Source organism: Bubalus kerabau, chromosome 2 (assembly GCF_029407905.1).
Source record: "Bubalus kerabau isolate K-KA32 ecotype Philippines breed swamp buffalo chromosome 2, PCC_UOA_SB_1v2, whole genome shotgun sequence".
Lineage (NCBI taxonomy): Eukaryota > Metazoa > Chordata > Mammalia > Artiodactyla > Bovidae > Bubalus > Bubalus kerabau.
Genome location: NC_073625.1, coordinates 56,659,340 through 56,680,402, shown reverse-complemented (window position 1 = coordinate 56,680,402; position 21,063 = coordinate 56,659,340). Strand labels below are relative to the sequence as shown.

General features: G+C 39.4%; 1 protein-coding gene across 6 annotated transcripts in view; it reads right to left on the bottom strand.

Annotated features, from left to right (window-relative positions):
- Positions 1-21,063, bottom strand: part of APP (amyloid beta precursor protein) — a 307,623-nt gene that overhangs the window by 168,734 nt on the left and 117,826 nt on the right. For all 6 annotated transcript variants that reach the window (XM_055567762.1, XM_055567763.1, XM_055567759.1 and 3 more), the window contains exons 4-5: positions 9,140-9,252; positions 6,529-6,722 (exon numbers count right to left, since the gene is read on the bottom strand). In XM_055567762.1, coding sequence (XP_055423737.1) covers positions 6,529-6,722; positions 9,140-9,252 — 307 coding nt within the window. The remainder of the gene's footprint in view (positions 1-6,528; positions 6,723-9,139; positions 9,253-21,063) is intronic.

Genomic DNA, 21,063 nt, shown 5'->3' with positions numbered 1-21,063 from the left:
GACTCGTTTGTAAAATAATTTAAAAACAAAAATTATATTAGTATAAAGGGCCCGCTGCACCCAGAGAGTCACTGATGCAGGCCTGGCTTTTCCAGTGCAGTGTAGGGCAAGGTGATCACCAGAAGTGATTCAGTGAATTTCATAAAGTATTATGTGTTCCCATGTGCATATACGTGCATGTTCAGCACCCCCCGCCCCCTCCACCAACATAACCGAGGAAACCATCCTGAGCTACCAAATACAGCTTCAAAGAAGGACATGGTGAGTTGCAGGCACAAGTAATCACTCATCTTGATCTATCATAATGGGTTTTTTTTCAATCAAAAGAAAAATAAATATCATCTAATTATCCAGGAAGATATATGAGGTTACATGTCAGCACATTCTCACTAATACCTGCAACTTTCAACATATGAAGCCATGTCTTTGGATTCTTTTTTGAAAAAAATGTAAGGAAATAGTCCTGAGAGGCAAAGGCTGTTATCAAAGAGGGTCTTCCTTTAAGTTTTTTGCTCTACAAAACTCATCAACCCCTATAAAGTATGTGGTTTCTAGTCAGATTCTGCTGTACCAGATGGGAGCATCTCCAGGTACTCACTCTCAAGGTTAAACTGGATATGTGACTGGTCTTACATGTGAGTTTTTCAAGGGAATTTTCCCATGGAAAAATTCTTACCCAAGGAGGCTGGAGTCTATACACTATTAACATAAGTAAGCTGCATTACTGATCACATAACTAGGTATTCTGAGGTCGCCTGAGAACTCGGTCATTATGTACTAAGTCACTTCAGTTGTGTCCCACTCTTTGTGACCCTATGGACTGTGGCCACCAGACTCCTCTGTCCATGGGATTCTCCAGGCAAGAACACTGGAGTGGGTTGCCATGCCCTCTTCCAGGGGATCTTGCCGACTCCAGGATTGAATCCCAGTCTCTGCGTCTCCTGCGCTGGCAGGAGACTTCTTTACCACTAGCATTACCTGGGAAACTCTAATTACAACACCAGAGAAATAAACACTGCTGCTGCTGCTGCTGCTAAGTCGCTTCAGTCGTGTCCGACTCTGGGCGACGCCATAGACGGCAGCCCACCAGGCTCCCCCGTCCCTGGGATTCTCCAGGCAAGAACACTGGAGTGGGGTGCCATTTTCTTCTCCAATGCATGAAAGTGAAAAGTGAAAGTGAAGTTGCTCAGTCGTGTCTGACTCTTCGCGACCCCATGGACTGCAGCCTACCAGGCTCCTCCATCCATGGGATTTTCCAGGCAAGAGAATAAACACTGAGTTACTTACAAATAAATTTTGGGAACAGTAACTGATTTGTTTCTACTCAATCTTTGAAAAGACTTACCTCTTTTTCAAATGAGGTCATAAAACAGAGCTCATCCCATAAAGAATGTTTCTCTAAATGCCTCATTAGCAATAGGATAACACTCAATCTTCCAAAACAAATCTCACTACCTACCAATCAACAAAGTGCATTAAGCTGTGTATCAAATTTTATTCTGGAGGAGCAGAGTTCCTTTTTCTTTTTCCCTTTTCAAGAACTGTCATATGGTGTCTCCTAAGGACTTGTCAAGCAGGATGTGTGAAATTCTTATTGTGACTTGTTATGGAAGCAGGCAGCCACCAGCTGGCAGGCCCCCAGCTTGTGTGGGGGTCAGTGATGTAATATCTCTCTCGTTTTGCCCACTAGCTTTGCCAGAAGAGAATGAAGGCATACGTGCCTGCAGGGCTCACAGAAAAACATGTTCAAAAATGAAGTGGTGCAAGTGACCTGATATCTTAATTTTATTAGGTTCTAACCAATTCTTTTTTCTTTTTGCAGTTCTAATTTGTCTTTTTGAAAAAATTTTATTTTGAGAAGTGAAACATCGTTGATTTACAATGTTTCATTAGTTTCTAGTGTACAGCAAAGTAATGCAATTATTAATATATATATATATATTCTTTATATTCTTTTACATTATAGGTATTGAATGTCCTATAATGATATATTGAATATCAGAAGATATTGAATATCAGTCCCTGTGCTATACAGTAGGACCTTGTTGTTTGTCTATTTTATATACAGTTGTTTGTATCTGCTAATCCCAAAGTCCTCGTTTATCCCTCTCTCCCCTCTTTACCTTTGGTAGTCATTGGTTTGTTTTCTATGTCTGTTTTTGTTTTGTAAATAAGTTTATTTGTAACATATTTTAGATTCCACATATGAGTGATATCCTGTCTTTAATTTCACTTATTATGATAATCTCTGGGCCCATCTATGTTGCTGCAAATGGCATTATTTCATTCTTTCTTAATAAATGAGTAATATTCCATTGGGGGCTTTCCTGGTGGCTCAGATGGTAAAGAATCCACCTGCAGTGCAGGAGACCTGAGTTCGATCCCTGAGTTGAAAAGATCCCCTGGACGGGGGCATGGCAACCCACTCCAGTATTCTTGCCTGGAGAATCCCCATGGACAGAGGAGCCTACATGGGCTACAGTCCATGAGGTTGCAAACAGTAGAGCATGACTGAGTAACTAAGCACACAATATTCCATTGTGTGTGTGTGTGTGTGTGTGTGTATGTGTGTGTGGAGGAGGGCATGGCAACACACTCCAGTATTCTTGCCTGAGAATCCCATGGACAGAGCAGCCTGGTATCCATAGGGTTGCAAAGAATCAGACATGACCTAGCAACTTACCACAGCACATATCTATACACACACACACACACACACACACACCCCATCTTCTTGATCCATTCATCTGTTGATAGACACTCAGGTAGCTTCCATGTCTTGGCTATTGTAAATAGTGCTGCAGTGAGCACTGCTGGAGTTCATGCATCTTTCTGGATTAGAGCTTTCTCCAGATATGTGCCTAGGAATAGGATTTCTGGATCATATGGTGCATGCTAAATCGCTTCAGTCGTGTCCAACTCTTGTGCAACCCTATGGACCATACCCGCCAGCCTCCTCTATCCATGGGATTGTCCAGGCAAGAATACTGGAGTGGGTTGCCATGCGCTTCTCCAGGGGATCTTCCTGACCCAGTGATTGAACCCATGTCTCTTACGTCTCCTGCATTGGAAGGTGGGTTCTTCACCACTAGTGACACCTGGGAAGGACCAGTCAGTTATACATAGACATATATTCATTCCTATTCAGATTCTTACCCCATTTAGGTCAATACCAAGTATAGAGTCCAGTGAGATTTCTTTCATGATTTTGTAAAACTTTTTGAGAAACAAATCATCAACCACATTGTTTACACTCATAGGGTTTCTTTCCGGTATGTCTCCTTTCATGAACTTTAAGGGATTAAGTTAAAGGAATTAACGAATACTTTCTCACACTCCTTACTTTTACAAGGTCAGTCTCTAGTGTGTGTTACCATGTGGGCATGGTTTCTATTTTTAGTTTTTAAAGGAACGTCCATACTGTTTCCCATAGTGGCTGCACCAATTTACATCCCACCAGCAAAAGGAGGCTTTGCTTTTTATCATGCCTTCTCAAGCATTTATTATTTGTAGCTTTTTTAATGATGGTAGGTCATCAAATAGTGATGATTAGTTGTATCCAATAACATTAATACCCCAGCTGATGTTACAGCATGAATAAGAAATGGAATTAACTGGTGGGATTAAACATCAACCTTGGAAAGCTCAGAAGCAGTTAAAGGGGGAAGTTAATTTTCTCCACATAGGGAGGACTGATGAAAATATCTTTACAAAATGTTAAGGGTATCAATAAATCCAGGATATTCAAAGGAATATGTAAAAATCCTTACCCCTTGGGTCCATCCTGGCCAGAAAGAACCAAAAAAAAAAAAAAAAAAAAAAGAAGAAGAAGATAATGAACTAAAAGCCTGAATTGGGGAGGTGATTGTTATAAAGGAAGGGTGAAATCCCTAGGACCAGATTCGTATTTTAGGTCTACGATCAGAAGATCATATTTAGCGAGTAATGTCAAACCTGGAAACCCTGTGGGTACAGCATTTCTTCGTGATGACACGGTTCAAGGTCTAACTGTTGCAGACAGCAGAAAGGCATATAAATGTAGGGGATCAGGAAAGATCCAGCTAACAGTTCTACTGAATGTCAACTTGGATGGTGATATTACAGAAAACCGAAATAACCTAAGATGATCGTATGACCTACTTTTGTCTAAGTCCTTCAGTTATGACCGTGGTACTAGTGTCAAACCTAGTTTAAAACGCTCTATGGTTGCTCCCGTAATAGATAATAGATAATGCAATACATTAAAGGGAAAAAGAAGGCAGTGTTAAAAAACAGTATACTGGTGTTCTATAGTTTGGTGACTGTAACGAAGAAGACACAGAGTAGTATCATAATCAGAGAGATGGGTATCGAAGTAGGTATAGTTACCTACTTTGACATAGGTAAATAATAAATGAGAGACTCATAATAAATAAATGAGAGACTCCAGGCCAGAAGGGGAAGCCCCGTGGATCTCTTTCTAGGACCAGTGAGATGGGATGTAGGAAAAGAACGGGCCACTGAAGAGGGTTTCATAAGATAACGATGTTAGTAATGATTTCAATTAGTTCAGGAAGTCAGAAGGAGGGTAGGAGGAAAGGATCAAGATACCTCGAAATCTATTCCCAGTAAACAGTAGGTTTTATAAGACATTAAAAAACAAAACAAAACAAAACACGTGTTAAATGCAGAAGAGAGTCTGGCAAAAGTCTGTCACTCTCAGGAAAAGCACAAATACCCACTTTTAATTACAAAAAGTCCCTTGTGTATGAATGATCACGAATGGTGGGTCAACAACCTTGATACAGGGTTACAAGTACACAGCTGGCTCCATATGATTTTAAGAGCAGCCATGGAGCTGTCTTGGTCTATTCATCATCATCTGGGTTGTTTACTAAGTACGGAGCCAATTCAGTAATGAGACGTGATCGATCACGTATCCAACAAACCAGGAGAAGAGAAAATCGGTGAACAACCCCAAATTTCCCTTTTTAATACTGACTGCAGTGACATCGGGTAGTAAGAGCCCTCACGACGATTTTTTTACAAATTCACCCTTAAACCTTCAAATCTATACATGACTGAAAAAGAAAATGAAAAAGCCATCAATAAGAACTAAGCAACTCCAACTTTTAGACAAAGTAGCAATTAAGCCCAAACCAATGGACATTTCTATACCTGGCACAGGGAACACAGGGGAGGGGGCCAACCATGGCCTAGAATGCAATACTCAGAAGCTTTCCCACTGGCAAACCGTGTTCTCACTGATGCTTCCTGCCCCGGGAGAAGGAGTTCATACTATTTAACTTACATCTCTTAGAAACATAAGCAAAAAATGTAAGCATACAGCTCACTTCTCCTTTCTTTCTTTCTCCTGTGGTTTAGAATTTGCTTGTTCTGCTACACTGAACCCAATTTTTCTAAATCATGTAAAAGAGGGAACACAAGAAACCTTAACTAACAAGAAGAGAGTTATGGTAACAATGGGTAAGACACCAAAGAGAAGCCTGCATTATTAACTGATGAAAATGACAATCAGGGATCCTCAGTGTACATAGATTCTTATATATCTGTAAAATAGATATGTATTTTTGTAAAACTATTTTAAAACAACAAAATTCTGTGAAGCAATTATCCTTCAATAAAAAAAAAACTTTAAAAATTCTAAAATATATTATTAAAAATCCTGTGCTTAATTACCTAAAAGTCAGAAAACTTTACATTAATTACTATAAGCCCTACAAGTCATATTTAATATTCTACTTGGAAATTTGTTAACATTTGGGAACAGCTGAGAAAATACTGAAGGAAAAAGTGAAGTGTTACATCATCATCACCTTTGGGGTGATGGCCTTTCTAACCCAAAGATTCAGATTTTATAATTTTACGAATTATAAATAATGAATACAATGATGCCTTCAATTAAGACTAAGAATCTACAAATTATGGGATTTAGATTCCAAAGAAAATGAGGTGAAAATATATTTATTAATAATCACAGAAACCAAAGTCAGTTAAAGACTTTTAGCAAACATTTATGATTGCCTCTGACCTCATTTATAAAGGACAAGAAGACAAAGGCAAAAACCCCCACAAAAACAAAAACCCACACAAACAGAAACAAAATCCTTCTTAACAAAAATTCAGATTTAGCCAATGACTGATGAAATAATCCCCAAATCCCTTCCCCAAATTTCTAAACTACAGACCAAAACAGAAGACCATGTCATTCACCCAGCTCTCAAGTCTTTGAAGAACTACCAGTGACCTATTATAATACCAGTGGAATTTTGATCCCAACTCGTGAGGTTAAAATAAAATAGTTACAATTAATTCAGTGATGGCTGATTAATTATACTAAAATTAAACGGTAGGCTATAACCAGAACAGAACTTCATGGTTAGACTTTATTCCATAAAAGCAAACTTCGATGGGAGTGGGAGAGATCACGTAAATAAGAAATAGAAAGACATACATTTATAGAAGAAACAAAACTACATGTTAGATGTTCTGGCATCTAGGAGAGATGAAACATAAAGGCCACCTTACCTCCCATCTGCATAGTCTGTGTCTGCTCCACCCCACCAGACGTCTGAGTCATCCTCCTCTGCATCCGCGGAGTCAACATTGTCCCTTTCCTCGGCCAGTGGGCAACATACGAATTCCACCCCTCTGAACTTGTCAATTCCACAGGGCAGCAACATGCCATAGTCATGCAAGTTGGTACTCTTCTCACTACAGGTCTATAAAAAGGTAAGGAGAAAACAACAAGTACTGGAGTAGATGGGCTTCCTTTTAAGAAAATCCAATTCTAGCAAGACACAGGACCAGCATATCGAGACCAGTTTTACAGTGGAAAGAATCATTTGCTTTTTGAGTGGATTTGCAGTCGTTTCTTTAGCACAAGCTACTTTGGTACCCTTAATTTTTAACTTTGATACTTTTTAATAGAGATAGGTTGTTATGGGGCTTCCCTGGTGGCTCAACAGCATAGAATATGTCTGCAATGCAGGAGACATGGGTTCAATCCCTGGGTGAGGAAGATCCTCTGGCGAAGGGAAAGATTACCCACTTCAGTTTTCTTGCCTGGAGAATCCTACGAACAGAGGAGCCTGGTGGAGTACAGTCCATAGGGTTGCAAATGACTTAGAGACTAAACTATAACATGTTGTTATACTGTAGAAACGAATAAAAACAATAGGAGTAGAAATAAATTGGGAGCTAAGATATAGAAGAAACCTCTACAGTGAACAGTTATCAGAAAATCAATTCTTTCCAGCCTCATTAGCATATCAGAAAGTAGTGATGGTCCCACATATATATCCCCCCAACTCACTTCCACTTCCTTTATGGATGGAAGCTACTCTCACTTGGATCTACTTGGATCTATCTTATTAGAGAAACTGCAACTCTCTTGGCTCACTTTCAAAGTAACAGTCTTAGGAAAAGAAGAAATTATCCTCTGCCATGAATCAGAATTTAAAGTCATTAGAGATTTCTCCTTCAAATCCTTTCGCTTTCCTGGGATTTGTTAAATTCCCACAAATCAAAATTAACATAAAGCTTTGAAAGCACCCAGTGGTGACAGAGGAAAGATTAATAATTCAACACACATAAGTAAACAATGAAATTTTACAGAGTGTACTTTGACCTCATAGCAATTAGACTCATTTTGTTTCTCAGTGGCAAAAAAATTTTTTAAACGCCAGAAGAAATGAAAAATAAGGTAGTCAGATGGGCGTCTGTGTGTGCTTAGCTGCTAAGTTATATCTGACTCTTTACGACCCCATGGACTGTAGCCCGCCAGGCTCCTCTATCCATGGAATTTTCTAGGCAAGAATACTGGAGAGGTTTGCCATTTCCTACTTCCATGGGAACTTCCTGACCCAGGGATCGAACCCACATCTCCTGCATTGGCAGACTGATTCTCTACCACGGAGCCAGCCACCTGGGAAGCCCAATCAGATGGGTACTGGACTTTAAATCATCTAGGTTGTTTTCTTAATATCAATTAGCTCTGAAACATTTTTATATAAAGACAATGTTGCTTACAACATATTATTTTATAAAAGGCAAAATTAATGCTGAATCTTAAGTGGTGTTTTTTGCCTAACAGCTTTAAGGCTATGATGCAATGGGTAAATGGAGCTAGATCAGGGTTTCTCAACCTCAGTACCATTGACATTTTGGGCCAGATCGTTCTAGAGGGCAAGGGACACTTGTCCTGTTCACTGAAGAATGCTTAGCAGAACATTCTGGCCCCTGGCCACCAAATGCCAATGGTATCACCCCTTGTCACACAAAAAAACTGTGACAACCAATAATATCTCTAGACATTGGCTCATGTCCTTGGGATGGGATGTGGAGCAAAACTGACCTTATTTGAGAAACACTGAACTAAATCAAGGAACCTAATTCTGAGAGACTGATTTCATTACAAAGAAAAAAAAGGCATACAAATTTATCAGAAAAAACTTCATAATATATTAAAGAGACAAAGCAGTTTTAAAGGCAATAATATAAAAAAGTGACATTTTATGCTAACTGCTTTAAGTCTTATTGGCTTTGCTAAAAGCAGGGGGTTAGCAAAAGTCAGAAGTGGTGCCACAGACTTCCTCCCTATGGAGAAATGATGGCATCAGCCTGACACACTGAACACAAAGTTGATGGCAAAACTCAGATCTAACTTCAACTTTCATGCCCGTACTGGACAGGCTACTTCCTCCTCCACCACTGTATTCCCCAACGGATAACAGAGAAAAAAGTTAAAGCATAAAAACTTGGCACGTGCCAAACGAAAACAAGACATAAATTACAAAAATTTTTAAAAAGGTATGTTTTAAGGTTTATAGAGAGTATAAACTTAAAGTTTCTAATTTATAAAACATGACATAGCATAACAAATCTAACTAAACATAAAATACTCATGGATAGCTTTTTAAAATAATAATAATAACTTATTGATCAACACAGCTGTTGTCTCAAGATATCCTCTTAAAATATTCATGAAGATTTTTATTTTTAACAGTAATAATTAAAAAAAAAAACACACAAATTTATCAACAGACAGCTGTTGCCTCCCAACACCCTCTACAGTGTCACTGTGCATCATCCCTAGGAAACCGTCACTTGGCAAGGAGGACGATGAAAGCGCTGGTACCTCTTTGGCCACGGTGTGCCAGTGAAGGTGGGTTTCACAGACATCCATTCTCTCCTGGTGTAAGAATTTGCACTTGTCGGGAACAAGGAGGGCATCGCTCACAAACTCGCCAACTGCAAACAAAGAAAACAGCTTCACATCATTCTGTCTGCATCCCAGGGATCTTATCCCGGTGATGGTATCAAGGAAAGACAGGCTCAAAGAACTTCAGAGAAGTTGTGCTGCTTTTAGAATGATGAAGTAGTCAAAGCAGGAAGAAGTATCTTTAGAATTTTGAGTCCTGCTTCCATAAACAGCCGAGTTCCTTGTCACATTACCTTGATGGTTAAATACTTTCTTTGTGTTTAAAGTAAAATTTTAACTTATTGAACATGAATCTGGGTGAATTAATCATACAAAAAACTGCCACTTAATTGCAACTAGGGTTAAAAAGTTACAGATTGATTTCTCCAAGGTGATCATTTGAGAAGTATCCAAATAAATAATTGTTCACCCCTCTTTCTTGGACATATTAATCTGAAACTAACAGAAATGTTAGCATTTTTCGACTTTCTAAATAAAATCTATATATACACATATGTGTATTGTATGTTTATATACATAATACTAGAGAAGGAAATGGCAACCCACTCCAGTGTTCTTGCCTGGGAAATTCCATGGACGGAAGAGCCTGGTGGGCTACAGTTCATGGGGTCGCGAAGAGTTGGACATGACTTAGCGACTAAAACAACAAACAGCATACATAAGACATTTGTGACCCCATGTACTGTAGCTCACCAGGCTCCTCTGTCCCTGGGATTCTCCAGGCAAGAATCCTGGAGAGGGCTGCCATGCCGTCCTCCAAGGGATCTTCCCCACCCGGGAATGAACCCAAATCTTACATCTTCTGCATTGGCAAGTGGGTTCTCTACCACTAGTGCCACCTGGGAAGCCCATATACTGATAGTTTTCACAGAGTTTAATTCAACTAAATCATGAAAACTGTTCCTTAGACTTTTGCTATAGTTTTTTTTTTTAATTGTATATCATGCAAATTATTTTAGTACTGCTGGTTCAGGTATAAAGGTATTACCTGAAGTCCTAAAAGAATTCACATTCTCATAAGTATTTTAAGTTGGATAATTACAACATAATGTGTAAGCTGTGGGCTTAATTTTTGTTTTGTTCACTACAGTATCCCCAATTTCAGTATAGATTCTGCACACAGTAGGCAATAAATGTCTTGATGAATGAAGAAATTAAATGCTATAATAGAGATAAAGTGATAGATCGACATAGTGAACACATCTTCTTGGAGATACTGGGGATGATCTCAAAGTAGAAATAACAGTAGAAATGAGTCTAAATGGATGAACAGGAATGGGCCATGTAGGAATGAATGCAATGTTAAGACAGTATCTATCTTGTTTAATATTCTACTTCCAATCCATGGTCTAGTTCTAGCAAACATGACCATACTGGATGTATGGATGGATGTATGGATGGACAGATGAATGGACACATGGCAAAAGGAAACCTTCTGTGCAAAGAAAGAAAACAGGACAAAGCATATCTGTAGAAGAGGCAGAAGTCCACTATAGCTGGAACATAAGGTAGGTGGCGAAAAATGTCCAGAAATAAATAAAAGACTGGAGAAATATGGCAGACTTTAGTTTTACAGTCTAAGGTTTTAAAACGTTTTGGATGTAACACAGGCCACAGGACATTTTAAACAGTAATGACATGCTCGTTTGATTCCCAGATAAACTCTTCAATCAAGTGAAAGATGGATTACTGTCATAAGATGATGAGTAATCAAGGAGACCACCAAGTAAGGTACCATGAGCCTTCAAGCAAGACATGCAAGAACAAATTAAAACCAACTACAAACAAGCAAGGAATACAAGTTGTCCACACATCAGCAAAGACAAGAACCATTTTTTTACTTTCATAGTATGTTACATGAAACTTTCTGAAATGATACATAACGAGATAAAGGTTCTAAGAAGGGGGAGAAAAAGCAACTTTTCAAGCCCTTTAAACAAAAGGATTCCTTAAAACTATCTTTCTAAAAATGCACTTAAATTTTAGTCTGTCTCTAGTTCAAACATGCATGATGCCTCATGAAATTTAAGTATTTATTTTAATAAATAATACTTAGGTAAAAGTCTAAGCAAATCACAGGGGATAAAGAGCCTTATCATTCCTCAAATCTCTGAAACAATTGATGGTGTCCACAGCATTGCATTGTGGGTCACAGAGAATGCAAGAATTATGAGACACGGTGCCCCCAAGGGCTTCATGTGGGTGGTACTTGGTGAGCAAGGAAACTTTTGAGTCCATGGAATAGCTGGCTTTCCACATGCATCACTGCAATTCAGCTCCACAACAGCTGTGTGATGGATCTCTAGACTGGGACACAAGGGAGTGACTAACACTTTCCCAGAAACACGTGTAACGCCACCTACCTTGAGAAAGCTATAACCAAGCCCCAGAGACAAACATCAAGATATAAATTATAAGGAAAGAAATGACATAATAATGCAAATGATGTCATATTTTTCTTTTGCTTTTACATAGAATACTATAAAACAAAACAACAAATAAAACAGACCAAAACAAAAGATGAGTTGGGAGAATGGAAAACAAAAATAACCTCATCAAAAACCAACACATCTTTCTCCAAGTGGACTCTTCATGGTTTCTCAGGGCACGCAATCAAACATAGCAGGAATACTTTATACCAGAGGCATCCTATTTTCAAGGCCACAGGAGGCCAGAATTGACAGTGGCCTGAAGATACCTGCCTGATTTACCAGCTCTGAACTGTCAAGCCATACTACCATACATATCTGGGCTTCCCGGCTCAGGTGATAAAGAATTTGCCTGCATTGCAAGAGACCAGGTTCAGTCCCTGGGTTGGGGAGATCCCCTGGAGAAGGGAATGGCTATCCAACTCCAGTATTCTTGCCTAGGAAATCCCATGGACAGAGGAGGCTTGCAGGTTATAGTCCATGGGGTTGCAAAGAATTGGACATGACTGACTGATGACTCAAGGGACATGGGTTTGGGTGGACTCCGAGAGTTGGTGACAGACAGGGAGGCCTGGAGTGCTGCAGTTCATGGGGTAGTGAAGAGTCGGACATGACTGAGTGACTGAACTGAACTGAACTGAGCAACGAACACACACACACACACACACACACACATACAAACACACACACATGGCCATATTTACAAACATCAGAAATACTAAGCAATGTTTTTTTATTTTTTTACAAATTATCTGGGAAGATTCAATGCCTGGGCCGCTGTTAAATTAGTTCATGAGACAATCAGACGAAGATATCAGATACTCTCAACTTTGTCCTGAAACAGTTTTTGCGGCATAAACTGGATAACAGCTGCAGAACGACAAAGTGTCCTTTTTTACTTGACCTGAGGCCAATCTGCTAAGGAGTAGATTTTAATACAAAGTCAAAGTCACTGGAAGATATTTACCTTGGTAAAATCCAGTGTTCATCAAAAGGACACATATGACATTAATTTAATAAAAGGATATTTGATTTGTATTGTTTATTTGGAAAATGGCATTTCATTTCACTGTGTGAAGATGCCCTTAGGTTTCTAATATTGCACATGGTCAAGAAATATATGTCCCTCAAATGAGACTGCTTTTTTAAAGGATTAATACGGGTTATTTAATAGGCCCTCGGGACTAATGGCTAAACAGTAAACTCATTGTACTCTAACATTAAAATAAAATTCATCAAAGACTGGATTTTACAATCTTGTTTATATTACTTTCAAAACTGATGGCACATACTAGAATGTTACACATTGGAAAGGTTAAAGCAATTAAACCACAAAAATCTGTTACAATTTATTTAATAAGGAATGAAAGAGAAGTGGTAAAAATATAACAAATCCTTTCTCAGAATCTGGTTTAGTTTAATACGGTTTACCTTTGCTTTCTTTTTAATTCTAAAAACATTATTCTTAAAAATCTATGACGATGCACGATACTGGATGCTTGGGGCTGGTGCACTGGGACGACCCAGAGGGATGGTATGGGGAGGGAAGAGGGAGGAGGGTTCAGGGTGGGGAACACATGTATACCTGTGGCGGATTCATTTTGATATTTGGCAAAACTAATACAATTATGTAAAGTTTAAAAATAAAATAAAATTAAAAAAAAAATACAAAACAATGAAAAAAAAAACAAAACCCAACTATGATGCAACAGGGGATATGTGGAAACTCTCTGTAGTAGCCACTCAGTTTTGCTGAGAATGTAAAATTCCTCTAAGAAATAGCTTTTTAATAATAAAAAAAAAAAACTAAAAATAAAATAAAATTTAAAAAAAAAAAAAAAACAAACTGATAGTATATTTGCGGAGTTTCCACACAGAACCATGCTCACTTTTATTTTTATTTATCTTTTGCATTTTATTTATATATGTCTTTTAAATTGGAGAATAATTACTTTATAATGTTGTGTTACTTTCTACTGCATAACCATGTGAATTAGCTCTATGTATACATATATACATGCATCCCCTCCCTCATGAGTCTTCCTCCTACTGCTCCCTGCTGCCCCCTACCCCGTCCCACACCTCTAGGTCATCACAGAGCACTAAGCTGAGTTTCCTGTGTTATACAACAGCTACCCATCAATTTGTTGCTGTTCAGTCGCTAAGCCATATCTGACTTTTTGTGACCCTAGGACAGAAAGTGAAGAAGAACCAAAGAGCCTCTTGATGAAAGTGAAAGAAGAGAGTGAAAAAGTTGTCTTAAAGCTCAACATTCAGAAAACGAAGATCATGGCATCTGGTCCCATCACTTCATGGGAAATAGACGGGGAAACAGTGGAAACAGTGGCTGACTTTTATTTTTCTGGGCTCCAAAATCACTGCAGTTGGTGACTGCAGCCATGAAATTAAAAGATGCTTACTCCTTGCAAGGAAAGTTAGACAGAATATTAAAAAGCAGAGACATTACTTTGTCAACAAAGGTCCGTCTAGTTAAGGCTATGGTTTTTCCACTGGTCATGTATGGATGTGAGAGTTGGACTATAAAGAAAGCTGAGCACAGAAGAATTGATGATTTTGAACTGTGGTGTTGGAGAAGACTTTTGTGAGTCCCTTAGACTGCAAGGAGATCCAACCAGTCCATTCTAAAGGAGATCAGTCCTGGGTGTTCATTGGAAGGTCTGATGTTGAAGCTGAAACTTCAATACTTTGGCGACCTGATGTGGAGAGCTGACTAATTTGAAAAGACCCTGATGCTGGGAAAGATTGAGGGCAGGAGGAGAAGGGGACAAGAGAGGATGAGATAGCTGGATCACATCATCGACTCGATGGACATGAGTCTGGGTGAACTCGGGGAGTTGGTGATGGACAGGGAGGCCTGGCGTGCTGCGGTTCATGGGGTTGCAAAGAGTCGGACACGACTGAGCGACTGAACTGAACTGAGGGACTGTAGCTTGCAAGGCTCCTCTGTCCATGGCATTTCCCAGGCAAGAATACTGGAGTGGATAGACATTTCCTTCTCCAGGGATCATTTCCTGAACCAGGGATTGAATTGGGTGTCCTGCACTGGCAGGCAGATTCTTTACCACTGACTCACCACAGAAGCCCATCTGTTTAATACATAGTACTTTTAATTTTAAAACAAAATTTCTGTTTATTTGGTTTGATCCTCAGGTTAAAAAAAATGAACAGAATCCGAGTGAAAGAGACCACAATAAATTAAGTATTCTAATGAGAAATCATCTTTCTGCTAATGTTGAATTTTAGGAATTTGGCATCATTCAGTCCTAACAGTTTCCTCTGGTTACTCAGTTGTGAAGAATTCACCTGCTAATGCAGAAGACATGGGTTAGATCCTTGGGTCGGGAAGATTCCCTGGAGAAGAAAATGGCAGCCCATTCCAGTATTATTGCCTGGGAAATCCCATGGACAGAGGAGCCTGGTGGGCTACAGTTCATAGAGTTGCAAAAAGAGTCAGACAGGAATTAGTGACTGAACAACAAAAACAATCCCATTAGTTAAATTCAATATACAACTGTGCATATTTACTGGTAATCACACAACCTGGTTTCTTGTTTTAAACATTTACAATTTATATTACACACACTCCAGTTGAAAAGGAATTTTCACAGCTAAGGAGCAAGATCTCTGCTTGGCCTCTTTGCTAAAAAGTCTTGGCAAGGTAAACAGCAGCACCAAATTCATTTGGGACTCTGCAGGCATTGATCCACTGGCTCTTAGGTGGTCTTTGAGAGGACTGTCTTATTCAAATTACCTCATTTTGCAGATGAGAGGAAAAGAACCCAGGTCAAGTGGCTTGCCCACAGAGCCAGTTGGCAGTGCAACTGGCCTGAAAATCTGGACCTCTGGACTCCAATCCAAGTGTGGTTACTCAACTCACTGTTTTTTAAAGTCTGGTCAAACTGGGTTACTTGGCCAGTTCTCTTTGGATTTTATAAAAGTGGATTTACTTTTACACTATAAAATAATGTTGTGATCTACAATGTGGTCAATGGAAGAATAAAACCAGACTTAAATTAGCTAGCAAGTTATATAAACAGTTAAAAATGCATTCCACTGCACAGAATGAAACGCATGGTAAACACAAAAGAGAATGCTTGACAAACAGTAGCATAAAGTCATGATAGAATTCTCTCTCCCATAAGTCTCACATTAAGGGTGAAGCTGCTGCAGATGTTCCATGATGCTCTCAGAGACTAGGTTATTCCTGTATTTCTGCACTAAGGCTTCCATGGTGGCTCAGTGATAAAGAATCCACCTGCAATGCAGGAGACATAGGTTCCATCCCTGGGTTAGGAAGATCCCCTGGAGAAACACATAGCAACCCACTCCAGTATTCTTGGCTGGAAAATTTCATGGACAGAGAGGCCTGGAGGCCTACAGTCCACTGGTTTGCAAAAGAGTTGGACATGACTGCGTGACTCAACAACATCTTCCTGTTCTGCACTGCCATCCTTTGTGTGTTGGCTTTTCTCAACATGCTTTGTGATCACAAAATAGCCACAGGATATTAAGAGTTCATATTCAAGTTCCAGGCAGGAACAGGTCAAGGGATAAAGGTTTTCTGTTTGTTTGTTTTTTTTTTCCCTGTTAAAGCTTTGTTGTTTCACTGGGAGGAACATCCACCCAGTATCCACATCCCATCCGCCAGAGCTGTGTCATCTGGCCACACTGAACTGTGAGGGAATTTGCAAACAATAATTTTGGTCGAGCACATTGTCTCCACGAATGAGGAAAATCTGGAATTCTTTTTGAAAGGAAGAAGTAGGACTGAATATTAATCAGGCAAGTACAGAGTCTCCCATAATATGAAATTTGAAGACAGGAATGTATTTTTCAGTTTCTTTATGTTCCTTTACAAAAGACAGATGATTCCAGGGAGACAACAGAGAGTAAAAGTACTATAAGTAAAACCAAAGGGACTGTGAATCACAGCACATGGAGAAAAGGTGGGGAAGGGTGTTAGAGCAAAGAGCAGAATTTCTCAAAACCGAGTCTCCTAAATTTTTGAGTAGGAGTGGGACTGAACAGACTGAATAAAAGTTTCCAGAACCACATGTATGTTCTTCAAGACAGACGTCTCAAATGAATAAACTGTTTTTCTATGAATTCACAAAGATTAAACTGGTGTTGGCTAGAAACATTTCAGGTCTTTGGACTTCTGCCCAAGGTGTAACCTCCCTTCCTTGTCTTTAAAGTGTTTAGGAAAGGGTGAGGAAGAATTCTAGCAATGGGATTCCTGAAAATTGGCAAAGCCTCAGATAAGAAAGATAAGCAAAAGGCAAAAGAAGTGAAAGCTACAAGTTTCTCCTAAACCCTCTCTCTGACTTTTCAAATGAATGGAGCCAGGTCTTGCTTACGTACACAAATGGCAAGTTGAGTATAAGAGTGAAACAGTGCTTGACCCAGGTTCTGAATAACAATCGTCTTATAATCATGAAAGCTTCCCAGGTGGCACAACGGTAAACAATCAGCCTGCCAATATAAGAGACACAGGAGAGGCAGGTTTGATCCCTGGGTCAGGAAGATTCCCCTGGAGGAGGAAATGGCAACCCAGCCCAGTATTCTTGCCTGGAAAATCCTATACAGTCCATGGGATTGCAAAGAGTCAGACATGACTGAGTAACTGAGCATGCAAGATGATGGAAAGAGTGCAGAGGACATAGGTGGAAAACACAGGAACAAAATAAGCATTTGTTAGCTATTGTGCAGCTTTTTCAAAACCTCACAAAGGCATGAATTACTTCTGGTACTGCTCAGCAAGTGTACAACTGAAGAACTGTGTAAATAGAAGGTGGATGGTAGGACCAGGCTTGCCCCTGTCAGTGAAATGTACAGATAAGCCAGGGGAGGAGCCAGAAAGATCCATCAAGTGACATATCAGAGTTGGAGCCATAAGGATGAATGCATATTTAGCTTAATATCGATACAGATAGTTAGCTACAGAAATATTCATACAAGCTGGACACTACACAAATATAATGCCTCGTTCTTGAGAGGCACCTAAAAGCAGATGTTCTAGTAGCAACGAGCACACCCAGTGCCCAGGTGTCTATTTTTAATATTATTCTGCAATAAAAGGAACTAGAGTCCCCTGGAGAAATAGAGCATTCTAGGATTGGGGCCTAAAACATATGAGTCTGGAGCATCTTGTGGAGAAAACAATAAAAGAGGGTATTTCAAAATAGGCACAGGAGCCAAACGAATGAGCTCCCAAAGGCCAAAATTGGAACAACTTGAGCAATTATGTGTCTGTATGTGTGTATATATAGATAATTAATAAAGTAGTATTAGATTATAACACAAAATATAAAATGTGTATGAGTCACTAAAACTGAATAAATAAAATGGGTGGTAAAAGGCAAACCTATGTAAAATTAAAAATCATCTATACCCTCAGGAGATGAAGCAGAATTTTCCATTCCTTATTTGTGGGCTATGGCTAGTGACTTTCTTCTGAAGAGTTCAGTACACGATGAGGGGAAAAGAGTAGGTTTATAGTGGAGAAACCTGACAACCACTATCCCAGCCATATGATCAAAGTCAACAGTAATAGTTGATCACAGGGGCTCTTGATATGATATGATGAAAAAGGTAATCTATTTCTGTGGTCTGTCTTCCAGAAACCCATAACTCCAGGTGAAGCATAAGAAAATTCCACCAGGAGCATCCTAAAAAAAATGCCTGACCACTACTCCTCAAAATTGCCAAGGCCAACCGTGAGGAAAGTATGAGAGACTGTCATGGAGTGCTGATTAGATATGGCAAGTAAATTTCATGTGGTGTGCTGCATGGGATCTTAGAACAGAGAAAGGATTTTAGGTAAAAACTAAGGACATAAATTAAAAATTGCTTGCTCCTTGGAAAAAAAGTTATGACCAACCGAGACAGCATATTAAAAAGCAGAGACTTTACTTTGCCAACAAAGTTCCATCAAAGCTATGGTTTTTTCAGTAGTCGTGTATGGATGTGAGAGTTGGATTATAAAGAAAGCTGAGCGCTGAAGAATTGATACTTTTGAACTGTGGTGTTGGAGAAGACTCTTGAGAGTCCCTTGGACTGCAAGGAGATCCAACCAGTCCATTCTGAAGGAGATCAGCCCTGGGATTTCTTTGGAAGGACTGATGCTAAAGCTGAAACTCTAGTACTTTGGCCACCTCATAAGAAGAGTTGACTCATTGGAAAAGACCCTGATGCTGGGAGGGATTGAGGGCAGGAGGAGAAGGGGACGACAGAGGATGAGATGGCTGGATGGCATCACCGACTCGATGGACATGAGTTTGAGTGAACTCCAGGACTTGGTGATGGACAGGGAGGCCTAGTATGCTGCGATTCATGGGGTTGCAACGAGTTGGACATGACTGAGTGACTGAACTGAACTGAAGGACATAAATGAAGCATGAATAAAGGACAGACTGTATTAATAATAATGGATTAGAACTGGTTTATTAACTGTAAGAAATGTACCATTAGATATTAATACTGGATATGCCAAAAAGTTTGTTCAGGTTTTTGTATGCTTTCATGAAAAACTGAATGAACTTTTTGGCCAACCCAATTAGGGGAGACTGGGTGAGGGGGTATATGGCAATCCCCTGGAATATCCTCTCAATTTTTATTAAAATTAAATAATATTAAAATTTATTAAATCTAATAAAATAATACAAATCAATATAAAATTTATTAAATATAATTAATTAACATAAATAAAAATTTATTAAATCTAAAACTTAGAGTAATGCCTACTTAAAAAAAATTTGAAGCTTCCACATCAGATTTTGATAAGACACAGCTATTCACTTCCATGTCAAGATTCTGACTTTCAACAACTGTGAAATTACTGTCAACTGAAAAGAACTTGTGTTAAAAAGATGTTTACTTGGAGAAGGAAATGGCAACCCACTCCAGTATTCTTGCCTGGAGAATCTCACGGACAGGGGAGCTTGGGTGGGCTACAGTCATGGGGTTGCAAAGAGTCAGTTATGACTTAGTGACTAAACAACACAGTAGTGCTAGGTATATATGTCTTACAGTAGGAAAAAATCTCTAAAAATTTTTCACCTTGCAAAACTGAATCTTTATATTCATTGAACAACACTCCTGCTTTTTCCTCTCCCCAACCCCTGGCAACTATCATTTTCCTTTCTGCTAAAGAAAAATATTTTTGAAAACATTAGATAATTATAACTTATTCATTTTTAAGCTTCATTTTCATATACTGGAGAGGGTGTGGAGAAAAGCGTATGCTCTTGCACTGTTGGTGGGAATGTAAATTGATACAGCCACTATGGAAGACAGTATGGAGATTTCTTAAAAAACTAGGAATAAAACCACCACATGACCCAGCAATCCCACTCCTAGGCATATACCCTGAGGAAACCAAAATTGAAAAAGACACATGTATCCCATTGTTCATTGCAGCACTATTTACAATAGCTAGAACACAGAAGCAACCTAGATGTCCATCAACAGATGAATGGATAAAGAAGCTGTGGTACAAATACACAATGGAATATTACTCAGCCATAAAAAGGAATGCATTTCAGTCAGTTCTGATGAAGTGGATGAACCTAGAACCTATTATATGGAGTGAAGTGAGTCAGAAAGAGAAAGATAAATATTGTATTATAACACACATATACAGAATCTAGAAAAATGGTACTGAAGAATTTATTTGCAGGGCAGCAGTGGAGAAACAGACATAGAGAACAGACTTATGGACATGGGGAGAGGGGAGGAGAGGGTGAGATGCATGGAAAGAGTAACATGGAAACCTACATGACCATATGTGAAATAGATAGCCAACGGGAATTTGCTGTGTGGCTCAGGAAACTCAAACCGGGGCTCTGTATCAACCTAGAGGGGTGGGGTGGGGAGGGAGATGGGAGGGAGGTTCAAAAGGAAGGGGATATACATATACCTATGGCTGATTCTTTTCTATGGGAATGGTCTTGATCCCTGTCTCCTGTACAATGTCACGAACCTCATTCCATAGTTCATCAGGCACTCTATCTATCAGATCTAGGCCCTTAAATCTATTTTTTACTTCCACTGGTCATGTATGGATGTGAGAGTTGGACTGTGAAGAAGGCTGAGCGCCAAAGAATTGATGCTTTTGAACTGTGGTGTTGGAGAAAACTCTTGAGAGTCCCTTGGACTGCAAGGAGATCCAACCAGTCCATTCTGAAGGAGATCAGCCCTGGGATTTCTTTGGAAGGAATGATGCTAAAGCTGAAACTCCAGTACTTTGGCCACCTCATGCAAAGAGTTGACTCATTGGAAAAGACTCTGATGCTGGGAGGGATTGGGGGCAGGAGGAGAAGGGGACGACAGAGGATGAGATGTCTGGATGGCATCACTGACTCGATGGACATGAGTCTCAGTGAATTCCGG